This window comes from Psammomys obesus, unplaced genomic scaffold (genome assembly GCF_907164565.1).
Source record: "Psammomys obesus unplaced genomic scaffold, mPsaObe1.curated_primary_1811, whole genome shotgun sequence".
Taxonomy (NCBI): Eukaryota; Metazoa; Chordata; class Mammalia; order Rodentia; family Muridae; genus Psammomys; species Psammomys obesus.
Genome location: NW_026596064.1, coordinates 16418383 through 16442237, shown reverse-complemented (window position 1 = coordinate 16442237; position 23855 = coordinate 16418383). Strand labels below are relative to the sequence as shown.

The 23855-nt window shown below is 45.8% G+C and overlaps 1 protein-coding gene across 1 annotated transcript in view; it reads right to left on the bottom strand.

The window, feature by feature from the left end:
- Positions 1–23855, bottom strand: part of Gpr156 (G protein-coupled receptor 156) — a 91368-nt gene that overhangs the window by 5024 nt on the left and 62489 nt on the right. The window contains exons 6-9 of the mRNA XM_055624847.1: positions 18511–18636; positions 17658–17753; positions 14391–14627; positions 4046–4204 (exon numbers count right to left, since the gene is read on the bottom strand). Coding sequence (XP_055480822.1) covers positions 4046–4204; positions 14391–14627; positions 17658–17753; positions 18511–18636 — 618 coding nt within the window. The remainder of the gene's footprint in view (positions 1–4045; positions 4205–14390; positions 14628–17657; positions 17754–18510; positions 18637–23855) is intronic.

Genomic DNA, 23855 nt, shown 5'->3' with positions numbered 1-23855 from the left:
TCAAGGCAGAGGGCCAGTGATAAGAGCCTCCTGAGGACTGGATAGCCCGGGGTGGATGAAATGGACCACGGGGAAGATGGCAAGCATTGGGGCTCCAACAAGGGCTGTTTGGATAACACAATGCCACCCCTGTGGCTGCCTTCCTTTTTGGGGGCCAATGACCAGTGCTGGGACACCCTTTTATCATGCCCTAGAAACAGAAGAATGGCCCCTGTCTTACAATAAGAAGTAATCTAGCCTGCCCATGCCCTGAGCTGATGTTTGCCTGTCAAGTTACAATGCAAAAGTCATCCAGAAATGACTCTTTTTGGTTAGAGACAGGATCTCACATTGTACCCCAGCTGGCCTAAAACTTGCTACAAACCTCAGGTATTCGTGGAAATCCCCCTGCTTTGATATCCCAGGCATTAAGACTACAGCCATACTGGGGCTGGAGAGATGGCTCAGAGGTTAAGGGCTCTAGCTGTTCTTCCAAAGGTCTTGAGTTCAATTCCCAGCAACCACACGGTGGCTCACAACCACCTATAATGAGATCTGGCGCCCTCTTCTGGCATGCGGGTGTATATGCAGATAGAACATTGTATACATAATAAATAAATCTTAAAAAAAAAAAAAAAAGGACTATAGGCATGCACCATGACACCCGATCAGAAATGCTCACACAAGGGGGCAGTACTTTGAGTAAAACTTTGCAATAGACTTGCAGTAACCCGGGAACCCCCCTGTTCCTGTGTAAAATCGGGAGGCCGTGTTTCCTGGTGTTGGCTCTCCTGGCTTCCCGATGGATTAGTCATCTTTACAATCATCACAGGAGGGGCCAGCTGGTGAAGTGGGTGGGAACTTCCCACCGTCAGGTCTCCCTCTCCCCTCCTGAGGAGTGGTTGGCTTGGCTCTGTTTGGGTGAGTGAAGAGCACTTCGAACAGAGTCCATGAGTGACAGGGGACACTCAGGCTTCCTTGTACTATGGGGGATGTGTCGGGTGTCTCTGAGGACCTCAAAGACAATGGCTCCCCAGGAGGGACCTGGCCCCTTCCTTCCCGGCACCCACTCCTGAAACTCCCTGCAAAGCCCCAGCCGGCAGGAAAAAGCCATAGCTGCTGACTGTGCTCTCGGACAGTGGTTCTCAACCTTCCTAGAGCTATGACCCTTTAACAGTTCCTCATATTGTGGTGACCCCCCCCCAACATAAAATTATCTTTGTTGCTCCTTCACAACTGTGATTTTGCTGTTATAACCATCTGATATGCAGGATATCTGATAGCTGACGGGGGGGGTGGGGGTGGTGAGGAGGTTGTAATCCACAGGTTGAGAAACAGTGCTCTAGGGGTAAAACAGGACTCCTCTGAGTATAGGAAAAGCTGAACCTCCAAGTGGGAAGAGCCCCGATCTGCAAGCTAGGCAAAGATCTGAAGCTGGCTGACTGCAGATTCAGAAACGTCAATGTAAATGGTCAATTTCCCTTCTTCCACCGAAGGCAGCAGGGGAGGGGGGGGAGGCCCCGGCCTCTGTTCACCAGCAGGGGGGGGGGGAGACCCCGGCCTCTGTTCACCACCGCTCCGTGTTAATTAGAGCCATGGTGTGAGGTCCTGTCATTGGCAGCCCCAAATCTGACCTCCCGAGGCAGCAGCTCTTAAATGAAATTTTAAATCATTATTTTGGTCCCTGGCGGGAAGCAAAATGTCAAAGGCGTATTGAAGAGGCCCCAGGCCCCAGGAGTCCACATTTCGCTTCTCTAGTACTGGGAAGGAGATGGCAGTATTCTCTGCTGCAGAACATGGAAGGCAGGGTTGTCAGCATAAGGGGACAGTCTGTCCACTGCTGTCCTGCACAGTGGGAGGTCAATGGCAGCTGCCGCTGTTAACCCCTTCCAGGGCAAGAGGTCAAGAACAAGAAAAGCTGGTTGTGATGGCACATGCCTATAATCCTAGGACTTGGGGAACTGAGGCAGGAGGAGCACAATTTGATGGTAACCTGGGCTACCTAGACACTGTCTCAAAACCCAAACCAACCAACCAAACAAGAAGCAAATGAGAAGCTCGGCTGTCAGATCATGGAAACTGCGAAGGGTTCTGGGAGCTCATCCCAAACCCTGGCTGGACAGGTACTGTCCCATAAGGATGGGGCAGGGCTGGCACCCAGGCTGCAGAGCAAACCATCCCTTGCCTGCTACCCCAGGTCCCCAGGACTGGCTGCTGGCTCTTGGGCCTGTTCCATGGAAGATGCTCAGGTAGAGCCAGCGGAACAGAGGCAGCTTTTTGCTACTTCTGCACTTGAGCCTGCTGAGGGCTCTCTCCCTGCAGACTCGAGGTTTCCTTTGGAAAGAGCACATTCAGCCCTGGCGTGGGAAACAGAAGAGCATGGCAGAAATACAATAAGCTGCTCAAAAGAATTACCATGAGGCTAGGGAGTCCGTTCCAGCCCGTCCGGCCGCCCCAGTTGTTAGCTGACTGTAAATGAAAACCATCCTGCTGGTTCTAGCCAAGTTTCAGGCCTTCTGTTCATCAGGGAAAGCGTTTCTCTAAAGACTTTACAGAGAGCACCAGAGGTGTGGCTGCTCCCCCTGCCAGGTGGAGAGAAATCTGGCTTTGAAATAATGACCAGAACATTTAATATACAGTAAAGAAAGGAGAGGTTTCCTGGTGGATAAAGAAGACCCAAAGGGGAGGGTGTATTGTAGGGGACCAGAGAAGCAGGGCTCAGGGGTACTAGCCAGGTCTGGCCCTTCATCTGGGTGCTTCTTAGGTCTCCCCACACTATTCTCTTATGCTCAGGGAGCAGTCCCTCTAACCAAAATAATAATAACAATAATAATAACAGTAACAATTATTATTGTTATTATAATATTACAATTATTATTATTATTATTATTATTATTATTATTATTATTATTTGGTTTTACCAATAGCACAAACTCAAGTATGTTCTGCATATGGGTGTGTGTGTATAAAATTTGATTTATATAGTGTCAAAATACTTGCTAGTTTGTTCACATGGGCCCCATGCCACCTTCTGTGTCTATGGAGCACAGGCCCTGAGTTTTCTTCACATGCTTGACTCAAGCCCACATTATGCTTTTCCGGGAGAGGGGCCAATTCTGGCTCAAGTACAGACTGAAGAAGGTCTGGGGCACCTAAGCTGCCTTGATGTGGAGACCCTTGTTCACCTTCACCCACATCTGGAAGTACTGAGCAACGAGAAGGTTGATGTCTCCGGTCAGCTGGTGACGTCAGGGAGACCCATCGGGTCCTGGACACATGGCGTGGCTGGATGTAAAGAATGTTCACACAGACCCTGACATCTACTGGAGCTCAGGGTCTTTCCACTGTTGTTCCCTCTGCATGCGTTTTTTTTCCTTTGTTTGAACTCTACACCTGGCCAATTGTTCTTCATCATTATCCTTCATCCAGAGTCTTGCCTCACCGTTCTGCTGTGTTCCTTCACCTCTTCCCCCAACCCATTCATTATTCTCATTCACCATCCTGATTCTCATCACAATTAAGAATTCTTGAACTTAAGAGTCCCACATAACCCAGATTGGCCTTGAACTCCTTATGTAATAGAGGATGACCTTGAACTTCTGGTTCCCCTGCCTTCACTTCCCGAGTGCTGGAACCATAGGCAGGTGCCACCGCACCCGGTTTAGTAGTTATGGGATGAAAGCCAGGACGTTGTGCATGCTGGGTAAGCACTCTCTCCATCTAGCTGCATCTCCAGAGCTTCCTATCTATCACCGTCGTTTAAATTAAATGTTCACGCAATCAATAGCCATTTGTTCCACTTGACTGTGAACTCCATAAGGTCAGGAAGCAAGTCTGCCTTGGTCATCAGCATGTTTGTAGCACAATGACTCGGTCTACGCCTGTCCGCTGTGGGAGCGAGATGGGTGAGGGTCACTGGGGTGATGGGGAAAGAAGAATGATCGAGACAGAGACTGTTGGCAACAGGAAAGTGTGGGAGCGTGAGGGCATGCGGGGCCACGAGGGAGTGCGGGACTGTGAGCCTGGAGCTCCTGATAGGGAGCCTGCTAGGCAAGGTGCCACTTACTTCTGTGAGGAGCCTCTCCATGCAGCTCTTCTCATCCCTCAAGTGGCAGTTCAGGTCCTCATCAAACTGGCTGTGGAGACCTTTGCTGGGAGTGCTGAAATATTTGGCCATGTGTCTGATTGTTTGGTTTTCTCCTTCAAACTCCTTCCATTGCTTCAGCTGTTAGCAAGAAGAACACATATTATTTATTTAATTACACACCCAGAAACGCTTCCCTTGCTCTTTCTCATAAACACCAAGGAACGACACTGTCACCAACACACATAAGCACGAGCTATTTACTCCTTAAAACTCCGATTTACTACTATTTGCTCTGAGCGTTCATAGACAGTAATGACTGAAAACCCGAGAGTATTAAGGTTTCTTGCTTTTAAAAGGCCCGGGAATAAGACAGAATATGATAGAAAACAACCTCTCTGTTGTCAGAGTGTCAAAGGAGATCACAGCAAAGACATGTCTAGAGCAGCATTCGGAAGCTCTAGCGTGGGAGCTTACTAAACAATAATGTGTCTGTGAGACTGTTTCTAGTTGTATCCAGCTATTTTTAGTCATTCTTTTTCAGTTGTTGAGAAGTGATGTGTTTTTCTGCTATTGAGAGCCCAGTTCATGGTTGGAGGCTCTCTAACCCAAATTAATGGCCAAAGCGCAAATAAAAACCTGCATCTGTCAATCAAAATAGAATGTCAGTCCTGACACGTGGCTGTATTTTCTAACAGGGAAACCCGTAGGAGTGTGACCTTTCCAAGGTCACACATCACCTATGACAGACCCACCCCCCGGCTGTAACCAGGACCACCACAGCGTAGAGTCTCATAGAACTAATGAAGAGACAGAATGTTGAGGGGTCCAGAAACTATCGTTGGGGAGCCATCTGTGGAGGTATGATCTGGCTGGAGCATTCTCAGATTGCTGGGACACTGTGCCCACCTCGTGAGTGCCAAAGGTGTGAGCGATGGGAGACCACAGTGGTGGAGGTGAAGCCATCTTACCCTCCACAGTCTCGGCACCCAGAGTCGAGCATCTTTGGAGGGCTGTCAAGGACTGGCTGTCAAACACATGCATAAAGCCATGTCAAACTTTGGATTCCTCTCCCCTAAGCCCAGAGACTCATGGGTTTGAATGCTTGGCCATAGGGAGTGGCACTATTAGAAGAGGAAATGTGTCACCGTGGGGGCGGGCTTTGAGGTCTCCTATGCTCAAGCTCTGCCCAGTGTGGAACAGTCTCCTTCTGCTGCCTGATCCTCCAGCACCAAGTCTGCCTGAACGCTCTCATGCTTTCCACCATGATGATAATGGACTAAATCTTTCCGACTGTAAGCCAGTCCCAACTAAATGTTTCCTTTTATAAGAGTTGCCTTGGTCATGGTGTCTTGTAAATAAGACAGATGGCAAACAGAATTTTGTGATGGTGATATTAAGGCTGGGGATGGAAAGATTAGTCTGGATTATTTGTGTGGGTCCAATGTCATTCCGAGAGTCCATATAAGAGAGAAGGAGGAGCTGTGTAGTGGTGGCGAATTCCTTTGATCCCAGCATGTAGGAGACAGAGGAAGGTAAATCTCAAGGCCAGCCTGGTCTACAGAGTGTTCTAGGATAGCCAGGGCTACACAGAGAAACCTTGTTTCAAGAAACAGAGAAAGAGAGAGAGAGCCAGAGAAGAGGGCAAAGAGAGATGTTGGTATAATATTCTTGTGGAATATATACAATTTACCCTTGTTCATTCAAACCATGATATATCTACCCCACTATCTGTTTTTAGTCGGACATTGCATCCTGATGTTTATTCTAAGCATCACCTGTCTCAAGTTTGTGTAACTATGCCACCATTTGTTCTCTGTGTTGTCAATAAAACAACTAGGCAATGCTGTGGAATGGAGAGAATAAGGTAGGACATTCTGGTCCAGAGGGGAAGAGAAGGAAGTGAGTGGGAGGAGTCGGAGAGGAGAGATCAGTAGGACAGGACTTGGAACCACTAGGAGAGACAAACTCAACCTAAGTTATGACTAAAAGCAAGTATAATGTGGGAAATCTGAATGGGAGGAAACTATGCAGGCTTAGAGGTTTAGGATGGAGTAACTATTGCCCAGCATTGTGCTAGTCTAGGTTAATTAAATAAATCCTAGTCTCTGTGTGGTGATTTGGGTAGACAGCTAGTTTAGGAACAACCGCTGTTTAACTAAAAGATAAATTGATAGTAAATATTAATAACCCACAACAAATGGCACACCAATGTGTGGCAGAATTTACAGTAATCTAGCAAGAACTTACATTGAAAGTAAAAGCATAGAACAGTTTTTTAGTTCTGTTCCTTAAAAACAAAGCAAAGGCAGTTCCTAAACTAGGAGCTCAGATTCCAGAGTAGACAGATCCCCTGCAGAGCCAGCAAGGCCTCCAGCAGGCTGCAGAAAAACAAAAATTGATACACACAAACCTCAGAAAGGCAGTTTCTTTATGTAAAGAAAAAATAAAAGTAACTCTTTAACCAAGAAGCTTTTAAAGGCCAGACTTTGCTAGCCAACGCAGAAAGTGAAATCCCTTTGAGAAGGGGTTCTTGGACATTCTGAGGAGCGAACATTTGTGGATCTTAACTTCCCAGAGTGAGGAAGGGGTCAGGATCCAGTGAGGGAGGCAGAAAAAATACCTCTCCCTGGAAGCGGAAGCAAGAGACAGACTAAGAAGACTCAAACATCTGAATTGGTAACACCTGAAAGGCAAGCTGGGTCTAAGAAAGTACAGTCCCTAGAGAAAGGTTTTGAGATTAAAAAAGATAATTTTCTATGTTGAAAATGGAGGAAGACAAAATGACACAGTGCTTCTGGATACCATTTGAGTTTGTCTCTCTTTACATACAAATAATTTTTTCACAGATGATTTCAGTTTTGTATATCCTCTTTGGGAAAGATCAAGATAAGACAGACTTGGAGAAAGAAGAGACTGAGAAAATAGATGGTAAATTAAAGGCCATAGAACAGAGGTTGGGGGAACCTTTGAATCAAAATAAAGAGCCTTCAGAGCAATCCAATCTGGTACTTAAAATAACACCAAAAGAGGTGGTTCTAGATGAGAACAGTCCACAGAAGCTTGAAGATACTGCAAAATGGCAGTCTATCGTGATGCTGGAGAGAAAGTCTTCAGCTACAGGCCACTTGGTCAGACTGGATATTGTATGTGTATTCTTAAGGTTCAATTAGATGAAGGTCTATATGCTAAAGTAGAAATGCAGATCCTGTTTAGTGTTGTCCTGGAACAAGCTCATACAGTGGCTGGTGTGCTCCATTTTACAGAGTTTGGAGAACTGAAATACATGTACTGCACCATAGATTCATATTCAGAATTCCACTGGGCTTTTGTCTTAAATTCTGGAGAGCATGATCCATTTGTTAGAGGTGGTGAATATTTTGGAGATGCCCTTGCAAATTGGGGTTGATGGTGCTTCAGCATGTATATCCATTGGAATTCAACAATATTTTAGACATGACATGAAACCTGTTACAGATGTAACTTATAATCCCACGGTCAAATGATTATGAAAATATCTAACAGTAATTTTAAAAAAGATGGTCATAAAACAGAAGGGAAATATAATATCTCCCAAAATAGATTAAATAATGATTTATCAGTTTTTAAAATGTTTAAATGAGGTAAGTAGCACACGTGCTAAGACACAGTGGAATTTAGAAAGGACTGCTGAATTAGAGCAGTATATAAAAGTCTTTATTCCAAAATGGAAACCAGGGAATGTGTTACACTGGAAAGAGGTTTTGTGTATGTTCATACAGGAGAAGAGAAATTATGGGTTCCATCAAAACTAATAAAAATAAGATATGACAGAGGAAGACCACCAGAAGATCCTGGCTACACACAAGAAGAGAGGATTCAAGAAGGCTAAACAGAACAGGTAAGATAAATTCCTGATCCCTTCACATGGGAACAGCTCTAAAACTGAGACATAAAAAAATGTCTCCAGTCAAAAACTTCAGCAATACATGGCCAGAAAATCCTTGGCTACAATAACCTCAAAATTTATTATGCCATTCTTTTAATTGGCATAGATAAAAATGGTTTACAGTTTGGTTTCATCCTGCACATCTCATACATTTATAATATATAATGCTTGTGAGAAATTATATATTTGTGGAACGAAAGGACCACACACCGGGGACTCTGGATCAAACCTGACAGAATTCATCTTTCCAACATGCTGAGACATTGACATATCTGTTCCAGCATCTTGCATGTTCCAGCATTCTGCTTGTTCCTGCCTCAACTGCTTCAATTGCTGTTTCTCATCAAAGACTGCTCCCAAGAGAGCTTTGAAGAAAGCTGATCTCAATTGGTCCAGCATTTTAGACTGTTCCAAATAGGACTTCTATTAAACCTGAAATTTCTCAACATTCAAAGACTGGGCCACAAATATTAATGTTTGCTTAATTAATCATTTTTTCCCCAATTTCCTTTGGTCCCCCAACAGGATTTCTGCATGTCCAAAAAGTCAGCTGGAAAAAAATCATGAGAATGACATCCAATTTTCTTTAGAGGGGGTTGGGTAGGTTTTTGGTTGTTTTTCTGGGGCTATGAATGTTTATTGTCATTGGGAGATAGTTATAAATTATTAATGGTCTTATTCAGAGAGAACACAAGGTTAGACTCAGGGATTTTTCTCTTTTCCTTTTTCTTTTCTTTATCATTCTTAGATAAGGAGAAAAGGGGTTGAAAAGAAAGAAAGGGGAATACAGGGATATTTTATAGGAATAATAAGACAAAAGGTAGATTATTGAATCTATTCAAGGCTTTATTATTCTCAAATAAGGTTATTTTTAACTCTGGTATAGGATTTTGTATATTGATGCAAAAATAAGTCTATTTTTAATACATTGGTAAACTTTAGTATATTGATACAAATTCAAGGTTACTTCCAATACTTTTAAACTGCTATCACAAACTGTTTAGAGTATGATATAATACAAGTTAATTGGTAACAACTCATAGTCATGTCAGACACCAATCTAATTTATCACAGGCATATACATCCTAGGTTTAACAGATAGATATGATTACATAAAGATAGGTAAGTCTTCAAAAACTTTAGAGACCTACAGAATATGGCATTTAAAAATGTCTTTATTATTTTAAAGATTCTTTGACAGTGAGACAGGTCATCTCCTGGTAGTACCCCAACTACCTCAGAGAAGATGATGAGCATTGAAGAACCTCCATATGGAGATGGCTTCAAATGTGGCAAACGAGCCACCTGGGAAAAAAAGAAAATGCCCTCATTTCACGACAGGCATAATTCTTCTAAAAATGGGCAAGCTTAAATGCAGGACTCTGAACTGCTGAACTCTGCCAAGACAGGGCAAACAATAGATGCTGCTTTGCATATATGTCTGTCAAATGTTCTGAGCCAGAAGGCTGAAGATGATGCTCCAACGTTGTAGTTTTGGGTGATTGTTCAGGCAGTAAACTGTCTCTGTTAATTTTTTATTTTTTTGGAAGCTGCTAACGTGTACTTCCTATTGACTCAAGTCACTAATTTTATTCCTTCTCAAGTCTCTGGTGGGATTGAAGACCAAATAGTTACAGTTCCACAATTAAGTTTAAGTTGTTTAGAATTTAAGAAAATGTTTGCATAAAGGTAATGCCAATAAGAATAAAAGTTAATTTAGGTATAGAACTCTAAACTTGTCAAGGTACGATAGTCAGATACTTTCTCCTAAGTTGCTAAATACACATGGACTGGACACTGCACATGTAAATCTTACCTAATAGTTTTCATAACTGTTTTATAATTGTTATTGTATTGAAAGAAAAGGAGCCTTTTATTGGACTTAAAGGGGGAAATGTTGGTATACTATTCTTGTGGAATATATACAATTTACCCTTGTTCATTCAAACGATGATATATCTACTCCACTATCTGGTTTTAGTCGGACATTGCATCCTGATGTTTATTCTAAGCATCTCCTGTCTCAAGTTTGTGTTCTCTGTATTGTCAATAAAACAACTAGGCAATGATGTGCAATGGAGAGAATAAGGTAGGACATTCTGGTCCAGAGGGGAAGAGAAGGAAGTGAGTGGGAGGAGTCGGAGAGGAGAGATCAGTAGGACAGGACTTGGAACCACTAGGAGAGACAAACTCAACCTAAGTTATGACTAAAAGCAAGTATAATGTGGGAAATCTGAATGGGAGGAAACTATGCAGGCTTGGAGGTTTAGGACGGAGTAACTATTGCCCAGCATTGTGCTCTAGGTTAATTAAATAAATCCTAGTCTCTGTGTGGTGATTTGGGTAGACAGCTAGTTTAGGAACAACCGCTGTTTAACTAAAAGATAAATTGATAGTAAATATTAATATTCAACAACAGAGAAGAAGGGACTGCCATGAAGGTGCCCCACTGTTGGGTCAGGAAAGAGAGGAAGAGGCATGATCTAAAGAAGGCCTCTGGCAGCTGGGAAAATTAAAATTCCCCTCCTCTGAAGAAAAATCCACATCTATGAACACCTTGATTTTAGTCAAATGAGACCCATTTGGATATCTGCCCTACGGATAATACATTTGTTTTGTTTAAAGCCTTTGGCGATTGTTACAGCAGCCACAGGAACTGGTACCTGTGGGAATCCATGCTGCATTGATGACAGGCCACACCATGCTCCCGGACGCTCCCGAAGTTGCCTCTCTAGCCTTGACTTCTCAACTTATTTCTATTTCAAAATCAGCAAAGAAAGGCTGGAGAGATGGCTCTGGCCGCTCCTCCAGAGTACCCCAGTGTGGTTCCCAGTATCCACGTGTAGCTCACAACTCTCTGTAACTCCAGTTCCAAGGGATCTGGTATCCTCTCTTGACCTCCGTGGGTACCAAGAATGCACATAGTGCAAAGACATACATGCAGGCAACACACCCATACACATTAAAAAAATAAATAAATAAAATTAATTTTAAAGTAGCAAAGAGTGGGCAGGCAAGATGGCAAGGTAAGGGTGCTTGCCAGTTGGCCTGGGGGGGTCCAATCCCAGGAACCCCCCTAGTGGAAGGAGAGAACCAACTCCTGCTAGAGGCTGTCCGACCTGCATCCATGCCCCATGACATGCACACACAAAACACTTTTTAAAATGTAACAAAAGGACAAGAGGAAAGTCTGATGTTCCTCCCGTGGAGCTCCTCCCACGCTTGGGAGTTCATTCTTATTTTCTGTCCTATCTCTGCCCCTCTGCTTGCTGCTTTTGTCTCTAGACTGACCTCCAACGTGCATTTGTGGTGAAGGTACAGCTTCCAAAGCACACATATTTTAATTCCTCCTATGTTTGCCCTCCACCAGGTTTAAAGACGGGAGGGGCCCCGGGCTTCACCGCCTCTCCCAGGAACTAAGGATAGCTGAATAAATGAAGGAAGCCTTTCTTGACAGTTCTCCAGGCTTGTGGGCACCGGGTAAAGTGTGTCGTAAACGCTGGGCTGGAGGAGAAACTGTCCTCGGAATTTAGCCTTTCGGAGTGGACCGGGAAGGGGCGGGGGCGGGGGCGGGGGCGGGGGCACGGGTTACACTCAGGTCACAGAGGCAAAGGCTGGGCTGATGTCTGGCAATGACCTCAGCGCTTGGCAGGAGATACACCCAGGCATTTCCTGGCAGCCTGAGTCCAGGCTTCTCCGGTCCCTTGCCTTACAGTGGCATCGCCCTGCTCTCCAGCGCCGCCTGGAGAGCCTTCGGAGTCACAGCGGGTCCTTCCCGCCCCCGCCCCCCGCCCCTCCCCCAGCTCCCCACCCCCTTTCCTAAAGTGCTCAGCTGCGTCTGGACCCTGGGGACTCCGTGAGAGTCTCACCGGGAAAGCCGGCTTCTGAGCCGGAGGAGAAATCAATTTAGGGGTTTTTCTCTGATGAAAAAGAACTTAATCCCTAAATCTAAAACACTCTAGGATATGGTTTAGTCTCACATCCACGGTCAGTTCAAGAGGAAAAAGTGAAAAAGAGAGAGAGAGAGAGAGAGAGAGAGAGAGAGAGAGAGAGAGAGAGAGAGAGAGAAACAGAAGATGAGAGGTAAAAAACGAAAAGAAGCCCATGAAAACCAGGAGGAAAAGGGCTGAGGCAGGGGAGAGACAGGTTGCCCACCCATCCACCACATTCCGGGACCCAAAAACAGTCCGGCTCCCACTCCCTTCTCTGCGCAGCTGGGAACTGTAGGTGAATTCTAGGGAGGCAGAAGTCAGCCTGCTGGTCACAGCTGCAGGGGTTCAAACGCCCCGAGGAAGCAGAAGTCTTGCGGCTGGGGCTCAGGACGCAAAGGGGTTAGAGCGCGGAGTAGAAGTACAGACTAGGACCGTCCAGGCAGGTTGTGAATCCTCTGCGTTTTCAGAGGGTGTGCTGCTCACATCAGAAAGCCTTTACTTCAGAATTCCCTGGCGAATAGTTCTCCCTCTCCCTCTTTCCCTCCACCCCCCCTCCTCCCTCCTCCGCTCTCTCAGAGACTTCTGTCTGCTGTGAACTCTGTCCCTAGATCTATTCTTTCTTTCTTTCTTTATTTTTTTTATATTTAGTCTCTTATTTTCATCTGTCTTTTGTTTGCCTATTAGCTCAATATTTTGCAGTGGTCAAATTGCCTATTCAATGCTTCGTTTCAACCTAACATCATTTTTTCCCCTATCCTTATTCAATATTTCATCATCTAAGACCAGAGTCCTGGCTTTGTGGTTTGCTTTTTGTTGAAAAGAGGCAATGTCCTTGGACTCCTATTGACCAAGCCAAATAAATACCTTGGAACATTTTCTACTGCAGAAGAAGGCGTCATCACCAAACCTTCTTTGTTTTCTTTTGTACCTGTGGGTTTTCCCTTAGGGTCCTGTCCTCCTGAATGTATGCCATGACACAGAAGGAGCTATAGTCTCTTAATGTGATGAATATATTTTATAGATCACAAGCCGAGAGCCATCACACCAGATGTTACATATAGCCAAGGCAGAAAGAAGAGGAAAGGGATATGCCAACAGTGTTTATCATTTTTCACCCCCAGGACAATATGAAGTCTCTCGGGAGCCCTTCAGGAAACCTCTAGTGTCCTAAATGCTGTTCCAGGGGCACCTCTAGCTATACCGGAGGCTGACAGAGCAAATGCTGAGTTCTTTCATAGGCGAACAAGAAGGGAAAAGAGTGGCAAAAAAGGCTAGGTTTCCAAAAGTTTCCCCTTTCCTCTGCAAACCCCCGGGGGGGGGGACCCCCCCCCCCCCCCCCCAGCTCTTCCCACACCCCAGACGAGCCTCCACTCTCTACAACAACAAGATGCTGCAAAAGTTCCTCCAGCTTGTGGCACAAAAGCTGCACCAGCCTTACACGCTCACTTCACTTTCCCCTCATTTGTATATTCGGCTGAGTGTTTTGTAGAGAGTTAGTGAGCAGAAAGGAGACGGAAGTGCCTATGTGTCACACCATGGGCGTCCTAAAGTTGACTGTAACCTATCAGTCAACAGTGGAGGGAGCCCTGAGGGGATGAGAATGAGGGCTAGCCTCAAGGGGAGGAAGGGCAGAGCACAGGGAGAAAGGAAGCAGTGGCTAGATCGTTAACATGATGGATGAGGCCCTGCAGCCCATCAGCTCGGAAAAGAATGGCCAGAGCTCTCCTCCTGGGCTCAAGGATCCTTCCATCTCTCTCTCTGCCAGGATGTTGTTTCTGCTTCCGTCGTCCTCCTCCTTTTTTTGATATTTGATTTTATTCTTAACAGCGATAACAGAAGTACATTTTAATAGCTCCCTTTTGTAAAAAAAAAAAAAAAAAAAAAAAAAAAAAAAAAAGGAGATTCTGTGTTTCCCTCCAGTAGGAGGAAGGGAAAAGCTCCCTTTGTAGCTGAGGGTAACCCGGTTCCCATGCCTCCATCTCCCAGGCATTCAGAGTACAGGCACATGCTGCCACGCCCTGCTAGGAAACCCGTTCCCAGTCATGAAGTTCTGGGCAGACGTGTCTCTGTGAACCTGAAACTAAAAGACTCTCCTCTTCAAAGTTAGCCTGGGCTACATAGTAAGTTCCGGAGCTATGTAGTGAGACAAACAAAACAAAACAACAAAAACTGTTTTCTCCGACTAGTGAGAGGAAAAAAAAAGCATCTCAAGGACTGAAAGGGCTCAGAAGAGGAGTGGAGCAGAATGGGAGCTGGGCAGGAAGCAGGGTTCAGGTCACCTGTAGAAACAGGCTCCAGCTGGTGGCCTTCTTTGGCCTGCCTGGAGAGCAGGGCTGCCCTCTCCTAGGCACTGAGGAGGTCCAGAGGGGGTCCCAGCCCCTCCTCTGACCACCATAATTGCAAGGAAAAGTGTCAGCCGAAAATAAAATGACCCTGTGAAGAACCCTGCGGAGTCCTCTGGTCATACCTGGGGCAGGAAGACACAGAAGTTCACGGTGGTTGTACAAACGAAGATCCCTCCAGACGTGAGTCCAAAGACCAGATTGGGCCAGGAGTGCAAGTATCTGGTGACTACGAAAAGCATCCCAGCAGTGAGCAGCAGGAGGTTGACTCCGAGCATGATGGTCAGGGACTGGTTCACCGGAGGAGAGCTGACGTGGTTGGTCAGGCCAGCCAGGTAAGCACCATACAGCAGCAGCAGGCCCTGCAGGAGGAGCAGGGGCCAGAGGCACAGAAAACAGGGACCATGGTCAAAGGGGTAGGGTTGGGGCCAGGGTCCTCACTGGTAACGCTGGGCTAATTGTATCTGCCTAAAGATCTGCTGTAAGCATCAGCTATGACACAAGTAACCAGGAGATAGCTCCCTACACCCGTGGCTTTGGAATGTTATCACTTCCCGTCCTTCACTCGGAGAGTGAGTTTATAGGAGTTCCACAGACAGGGTGGTGGGCACTAGGTGTCTGTGTGTGTAAGGGGTGTGCTACTTAGCCATTAAGACTTGGCAGTGAGCGAGCGAGTTGAGTCGAGCGTGGGCACTGAAAGTGACCCACAGTTTGCTTGCCCGGGCCTGTGCTACTATGGTAGGGCAGTGCCAGAGGGAGGGGAGTTGTTTGTTTTCCCAGGGCGCTCAAAGGCACCATCTGCTTGCCAAGCCCTGCACCTGCAAGGCGGCATCTGCCAGGAGGAACGCTGCTTTCTATTCCACACAAAGAACTCCATAGGCTGCCGGTGGCTCTGTGCGGGGGGGGCGGGGGGGGGTTCCTGGGAGGTGAAAGATGGAAAAAGAGGAGGACAAAGGCAGCCTGGGACCCGGAGGGGAGGCACAGGCAGCAAGCGCTACGTCTGAACTGCTTGCTGACATCCCCTGCCTCTACCAGGAACCCTGGGCCCTGGTTCTTTCCTTTCTTCACAGACATAAACCTGTCCTCCTGGTTCTCGCTTGTGCCAGGGAGGAAATGACGTGGTGCCCAACAGTGCTGCTTTTTCCAGAGGCAGCTGCGTCTATACAGAGGTCAGAGCTTTCATCAGCAACACTCGGTGCACAGATTCTGCACGCACTGGCCTTTCTGACTTACTCAAAGCACTATGCTACGAACCATTGCTACCAAGGACATTCACGGCCAGGCATGATGGGTGACCAGGCATCCCACACTGGTGAGGCCAAGGCGGGAGCGTTGCTGTGAGTTTGAAGCCAGTTCGGGGTACACAGTGAGACCCTGTGCTGGCTAGTCTTATGTCAACTTGACACACAAGCTAGAGCTATCTGGAAGGAGGGGACCCCTCGATTGAGAACATGCCTCTAAAAGATCCAGCCATAAGGCATGTTCTTACTTAGTGACGGATGGGGGAGGGCCCAGTGCACTGTGGGTGATGCCATCCCTGAGCTGGGGGTCCTGGGTTCTATAAGAAAGCAGGATGAGCAAGCTAGTAAGCAGCACCCCTCCACAACTCCTGCATCAGCTCCTGCCTCCAGGTTCCTGCCCTGTTTGAGTTCCTGTCCTGACTTCAATGGTGAACAACAATATGGAAGTGTAAGCCAAACAAACCCTTTCCTCCCCAACTTGCTTTTCAGTCACGGTGTTTCGTCGCAGCAGTGGAAACCCTAAGATGGACCCTGACTCAAAACAACAATGGCAGTTAACAACACGAAGGCAACAGCAGCAGGAGGAGCAGGCCTGGCTGATAGGGAGAGTGGAGGAAGCAAGCCATGCCCTGTCTATAACTGGAATGTATAGATGCCATTGGGTATGAGGTAAGGCTGGGAGCTGAGGGGATTTAGGAAAGCCAGGCCAGGTGTCCTGTTGACTCTGAGATCATGTGACCCGGCCAACTCCACCTCCAACATCCAAGGGATGACTTTTGAAGCTTTGGCTCTCCTGGAGGGGAAGGAATCAGTGTACAGAGGTGCTTCTGATGCCCAGTGTTCCAAACGGGGGTAGAGGCTCAAACCCAGTCACCTTGGGATCTTCACTGAGTGGGACACAAGGAGAGGCCTGTGGGGCCTGACTCGTGGCTAACTGGTGCCCTCGAGCAGCATTCAGCACTTGGAGCATTAGTAGTTTTATCAAAGGTGCCTAAAATTCTGTTGACTCTGAAAATGTTAACTCTGATTTTTAATGGAACAGTTTGATTCCAGTCAGATTCTTGATAACAAGGGAAACGGGTGTAAGGGAAGCTATTATACCTGTGGCTACTACTGCTTGAGGGTGTCAAACCTGAGTTTTGTTTATCATCTAAGTTTGGTCAGCAAAGGTGAGGGTCAGCTGCTGGCTGGCAGGGGCCCAGAGGAGTTGGCTCAGCTAGTCACTGATAGTGGAAAAAAAAAAAAAAGAGCGGCGGGAATTCGCAGAAGGCAAGGGTTGGGGGGAATGTAGGGCGGCAGGGGGCAGGGGGGGGGGGGGAGGTGGAGGATCAGCTCTGGGATCTAAGAACCGAGGCGACCTAATGCTTCCAGAACTACCCAGGGCCAAAGGCAGAACCAGAATAATAATAAGATGTAATATTCTGGAGCCCTTGCTAAGGGCAGGGGTGGCTGGGAACTCTGGTGTGTGAATTCTAAGCAGCTAAGAGATGCTCTCAGGGGCTGTCATCACTGTGCCTAGTTGATGGAGTGATGGCTCTGAAAGAGAAGATGAGGTTGACGTTCAGCTAGGAAGGGCCCAGGGCAGAATTCAGCACCATTCTGTAGCACAGGGAGGTTTGCTTCCTAATCCTTCCAGGATACAAGGGAGCAGAGGCTGTTTGCTTCCTGAATTCTTCTTAAAAAGAATATATATATATATATATATATATATATATATATATATATATATATATATGCCAATTACAATGGCTCTTGCTGTGAGTCCAAGTCCAGCCTGGCTTACACAGTGATTGAGATCCATGAGGATTACATAGCAAGACCTTCAAAAAACAAACAACCTCCCTCCCAGGCCACCTTCCCCAGACAGAAAAACAGACCATAATATGAGGGAACCTGAATTCCCTGTGATTTGTGGGTAGACTGAATGAGGGTGCATGAGGAACTGTCGGTGTAACCCCCCCCCCCCAATATAAACAGTAGAGAAACAAAAGGTTCACAGCTCTGGGATTTCTGTCTCACCCCACGTTGGCTCTGAGGCTCGCCATACTCTGTTGTCACTATCCATGAATGTACCTCACCAATTCCCTAATTCTCTTTCCAAATCCATTTTGCTGGAGACAGACTGTAACCCATGAAGATGTGGTTACCAACCTTGCATCCCAAAACCAGGGCGATCCAGACATCCGGGTACCGTGAAGCACAAAAGTGTGTGTTGGTCAAAGAGCAGGACACATCTCTCCCCGTCACCTGTGAGGGACACAGGGTCAGAGCCAAGGGCATTCAAGTTCCTGGGACCTCACAGCGGAGCTCTGGGATCTTCCCAGGAGTGTGAATTTCCCTCCTCCGTATGTAAAAACGGAAATAGGTAGGCGACTCGGTTAGAGCCTAAACCAGAGTGCCTGAGCAGGAGGGAAGGAGAGAGAGGTGGGTGACTAGCAGATGTTGGGCTTGCTCAAGGGCATGGGCATTGCTACCACAAGGCCCCTCAGTAAAATTATGAGAGTATTTCACACCGTGAACCACTCACTGTTGGCAAACAGCCAGATCCTTATTTGCCTACCCTTGCTGTATTCCTCAGCCCGTCTGACCAAATTATTTCTATTATACCGGAGCGAGCCTAGCGAAAGAGCCAGTACTGCCATCTCTGCATCACCCCTCCCTCTGGAAAGGAGACTTAGAGTGGGGTTCTGCGGCCTTCCCTCAGGGGCATTCCACCTTCGTCTCTCAAGAGGGTGGGGAAGGCAACTCCCTAGAGCTGAGAATTCTCATCAGTGACTGTGCACTGACACCTGGGAGGGCGCCCACGGGAAGACTGGGGGCACGTGGAGCATTGTGGGTAGCAGTACAGTGTGCAGACAGGGGGTGGAGTGCTCAGGGCAGCCTTGGCCCCTGACTTGTCTGCCGGACAGTTCCTCAGTAGGCGCTTCTGAGATGATGACCCTGTGTGTGATGGAAGCCAGCCCAGGCCAGGGATCAGGTTGCCTAGAGACAGGCAGGCCCTCACCTTCATGCTGACACCGAGGATCTGGAGGCACTGGATGGGATCGGTCAGCACCCATGTCACGAGCAGAATGACATCAGCCACCACCAAGGCTGCCACCAACCCCAGCAACTGCAGGTCTTTGATAATCTGCAAAACAATCAAGGTCAAAAAAAAAAAAAAAAAAAAAAAAAAGTCTCCTTGTTTGCTGGCTGTAGAACTCAGGTGCTAGAGTGTGTCCCCGTGCTCCGAGATACGGGTTATGGCAACAGCCTTCTATGGGAGCCTCAAATGCAACCAAAGACACCCCCACTGACCCCTCCCCCCTCACAGTTAGGATGGCAAGACCGAATGTTCTACAAGCCTGTTCAGTTATTGTTACTGTTACCAGGAAATATTTCCACTTCTTTAAGTTTTGTTTGTTTTGCTTTGTTTTTCAAGACAAGGCTTCTCTATGTAGCCCTGCGTGTCCTGAAACTAGCTCTGTAGACCAGGCTGGCCTCTGATCCACCTGCCTCTCCCTCTGAGTGCTAGCATTAAAGGCATGTGCCCAGCTTTTTTTAAGGTTTTGATTTTCTACGTTTCCTGGCAAAGGTTTCAAGGGGGTCACATAGGGGAAGTTCGCTTTTATTGCTATGTGTCTCTGTGAGCGCACAAAGGTGGAGGCTCTACCCTCAGGCTTAGCCATTAACTCAGAGCCCGGACTGAAAGACAGAGGGTTATTAATAGCTTCCCTACAATTTGACTAGTATGATGAACTATTCCTTCTATGGCAGTCTTAAATTGATTATGACAATTTAAGAAAAGATGTATAAGGAGTGTACCTAACAAGCTTAACGAAGTGTACCCCAAACAAGCTTAACGAAGGACTGGGGAGGGGGGTTGAGGGGGGACTGTGCACAGCATTTGTGAATGGGGTAGAAATGTCGCTTGATGTTCCCCCCCACGCCTTCAGTTTTGTATTTTATTAATTTTTTTTCATACAGTATATTTTGATCATATTCTTTCCCCACCCCGAGTCCTCCCAGATCCTCCCTCCCTGTCTAACTGCATGACCTTTCTTTCTCAAAAACAAAACAAAACAACCCCCCCCCCATGAAACCCCAAGCAAACAAAAAACAAAAGCAAAGCCAGGAGGAGGCACACACCTTTAATCCCAGCACTCAGAGGCAGGCAGATCTCTGAGTTCAAGGCCATCCTGTTTACAGACCAAGTTCCAGGGCAGCTAGGGCTACACTGAGAAACCCTGTCTTGGGAAAACAAAACAAAAGCCAAACCAACCAAATCAAACCATTTCCTCTCCCCCCCTCTCCAAAAAAAAAAAATATCTATATCTATATCTATATCTATATCTATATCTATATCTATATCTATCTATCTATCTATCTATCTATCTATCTATCTATCTATCTATATATCTCAAAACAAAACCAAGAAAATACATTCCATTTTGTGTTGGCCTGCCCAGGAGAGTTGATATACCCAGTGACACTCCATTCATTAGAAAAAGCTGCAAAGAGCTTCTTGGCTAGGGGCGGGACCCTTTACCCACTTTTTCTTCTCTGTGCTAGTACCTCAAACCTGCCTAAGTCCTGTGTGTGCTGCCACAGTCTCTGCTAGTTCCCGTGTGTCTGTCCTGTGCCTTAGAAGACACTTGTTTTCTTTGGGTCATCCACCACCTCTGGTAGGTGGTTGGTCAGCCATAACATCTATGCCACTAAAGCACGGGGACATCTTGCAGGCCAGTCCTTGTTGAAGGCCACAGAGCTTGCTGCTAGGCGATGCTGACGCATACGTTTCTTCTCTGCTAACTCGAAAAGTACCCTCCAGCACCACGAGCGCGCGCTAGTCAGTGGGGGTGGAGCTTCCAGTTGGGCACCAGCTCATTTTCCCCATGTTCAGTGGCATCAGTAAGTTGTGCCTTCAGCAACAGGGTCTTGCCACCCGGTATGGAGACCAACCAGCAACCTTGGCAACAGCCGGTGATTTGGAGGGACTCCCTTGACCAACAACTCAACACTATGTAAGCTCATTCTCGGCATTGGAGGTTTTACCGGGTGGCGTAAGATATCTAGTGGGGCATTCTCTCTCCATTATATGGTGGCCACATATATTATGTATATATGTATATTATACATAAGATTCTAATATACATATATTATGTATATGTGTGTGTGTGTGTGTGTACAGCTGAATAACATTTTCATTATTCGTTCATCGTTGATGGACATCTAGGCTGTTTCCAATTTCTGGCTCTTACAAATAGGACAGCACTGAGCGTGGATGAGGAAGTATCTCCGTGGTAAAATGTAAAATCCTTTGGTATATGCCCAAGAGTGGTATAGCTGGATCTTGCCGTAGCTCGATTTTCAGCTGGTGAGGAAGCTCCATGGTGGCTGTACCGGTTTGTACTCCCATGGCAGTGAATAAGTGTCCCTCTTTTCCCATACTCTTGCCAGTACGTGCTGTCATTTGTTTTATTGATGTTGGCTATTCTTACTGGAACAAGATGAAATCTCTAAGTATTTTTAATTTGCATTTTCCTGACAGCTCAGGATGTTGAACACTTTTTCAAGTGTTTCCAAACCACTTTTGTTTGATCTTTTGAGAACTCTGTTAAAGTTCTATACCCCATTTTTAAAGTGAGTTATTTGTTTTGATACTCTGGCTTTTTTACAAGAAAGTTATTCATACACTCTAGATAACTAATTCTCATCAGGTGTATAAGTAGAGACTTTTCCATTCTGCAGGCTTCTGCTTTGTTCAAATGATGGTGTCCTTTGCTGTACAGAAGCTTTTAGCTTCATGAAGTCCCATTTATTAATTGTTGAACTTTTTTAAAAACTTATTTTTATTGTATTAATGTTTTATTTCTATGTCTATGTGAGGGTGTTGGATCCTGGAGTTACAGACAGTTGTGGGCTGCCATGTGGGTGCTGGGAATTGAACCCAGGTCCTCTGGAAGAGCAGCCAGTGCTCTTACTCACTGAGCCCCAATTGCTGATCTTAATGCTTATGCCCTCAGTGTCTGGTCCTGTGCTAATGATTCAATCCTGTTTCCTACTTTCTCTTTACCAGATTCAGGGTATCTGGTCTCATGCTGGGTCATGTGCTTGATCCATTTGGACCTGGCTTTTGTCCAGGGTGATGGATATGGTAGGTCCATGTTCTTGACAGCCACCAAATAAAAGCAAGCCAGTTATAACTCATGGTGTTCACAAGAGCAAGATAAACCCAGTGCTTAATCAAGTTGCTCGGAAAAGAAAGTGCTGCTAGCAATCAAAGGGGAAAAGGCACACTGTTTACTGAGGAGCAAAGATAAAGACATGTAAGGCCATTTCTCTCCATATAAGGCCAAGTGAGAAGACAGCGGGAGAAGGGCATCTTCAAAGTATGAAAACAAGAAGGAGACCTTTAGGGGCTGGGGTACAGCTCAGTGGTAGGTCCACCGAATAGCATGAGCAGGGTCCTCACCCCATCCCCACACCACACAACAAGCAAATGGCAGTGTCTCTCTTGGAAGCAGCTAAAATAAAGACTTTTTCAGCTCCATTAAGCTGAAAGAGTTTGGCACATGTGCGCCCACACTTGAATGTTTTTATTCTTCAGATAAAAGGAAATGATACCGAATAAAAACCAGGATAGAAGGCTCAGTGTGGCTGCTCGTGCCTTTAATCCAGCACTTGGGAGGCAGAGGCAGGTGGGTTTCTGTGAGTTCTAGGCCAATCAGGGCTACATAGTGAGACTTTGTTTCAAAAAACAAACAAAAAATGTATACAGGAAGTTAAGAGTATGTGTCAACTACATAGGAAAAGAATTGATTTATTTTTACTAAACACCTTTAAAAGAATGTCATTTAATAGAAATCATGACAACTGAATGGGGTTTATAGTACATGTAAAAATGAAGACAGTAATATAAATTTTGGGATAGGAAGAAGTAGAAACACACTGTTTCAGAATGGTTATCCTTTGGCAGTGAGAAGAACATCACAGTTTTACAGCCTTATACAAGCACTCTAGAAAGGGAGGAGAAATAGCTCCAAGTCGTTCTACAAAGTCAGGATTACCCTGATAACCAAACTAGGCAAATATACTACAGGAAAAGAAAACTACAAAGCCATATCCACTAAAAGTGTAAGCGCAGAAATTCAAAGGAAATTTTTATACAGAAGAAGCTACCAAATACAAGGAGCATAACACAACATGACCGGCTTGAATTTATCTCAGGCATGCAAGTCTGATTGGGCATTCTACAATCACCACCAGATGAATAGACCAAACAAGAAAATAATATGATAATTTCAATAGACATGGAAATTTGATATAAAAAAAAAACCCAACAACATTGACAAAAATTCTCAGGAACTGAAAGGGTTAGACTAACTTTGTAACCTGTATGTCTTCTAAAGCCTATAGCTTTGAGTTTTAGGTTCAGGTTAAGCTAAAGACTCTTAGTACCTTTCCAGAGAATGGAGGAATGTGACCCTATCTGTGAGGACAGATATAAAAAAAAAGGCAAGCAAGCAATGACCTTCACTCAGCAAAAAAAAAAATGACCAGACCCTTGTCTTTGAGATAGCATTTCTTAGCAACGAACCCAGACTTCTTCTGAGTAGCTTTTGACCTGCAGCCAAAAGTCTGCAGCCCCTAATCTTCAAGGATGAGCTAACCACCCCCACCTTCAATTGCAGCTGCATCCACACTTGGCAGGACTGGCCAAGCTTGAGCACCTAAGACTGACCAATTATCTTACTTTATAGCTTCCTTATCCAATCCTAAATTGCCAAGACTGCAACTTCAAATCTCCTGCAATTTTTCTTTTAAAAACCTAAAGGCCTTTGTCTCCAGGTGCCACTCTTTGCTGACCGGCATGGGTGACCCCATTATACAATGGTTAATAAACCTCTTGCTTTTGCAATGAGTCTTGTTCTGGGGCAGTTTCTGGGAAGGGCATGATCTTAAACTCCTGAGCTGTGAGACCCCAGGTCTTAGAGATCCTAAGAATAAAAATGAAACCTTCCACAACTGGAAAAACAGATCCTGTGAAACTGCAGCTGACATCATGTTTTTGGTTCTTTAAAATGTTTTTACGACCATACATTAATTATATACAATATTGCATTATAATTATACAAAAATGCAATTCATTATAGGTTTTCATATATATGAGAGAAAGAGAGGGAGTGACAGGATCTTGCTCTGGCTGGCCTCAAACTCACCATATCCCTGCCTCTGCTTCCCAAATGCTAGGATTACAATGATAAAACATGGTACCCAATTCATGCTTAGCATGGAAGGACTGAATGCCTTCCCCATCAGTCAGGAATAATTGAAGGAGGCTGGACAGATGGTCCTTCCTTAAGAGCA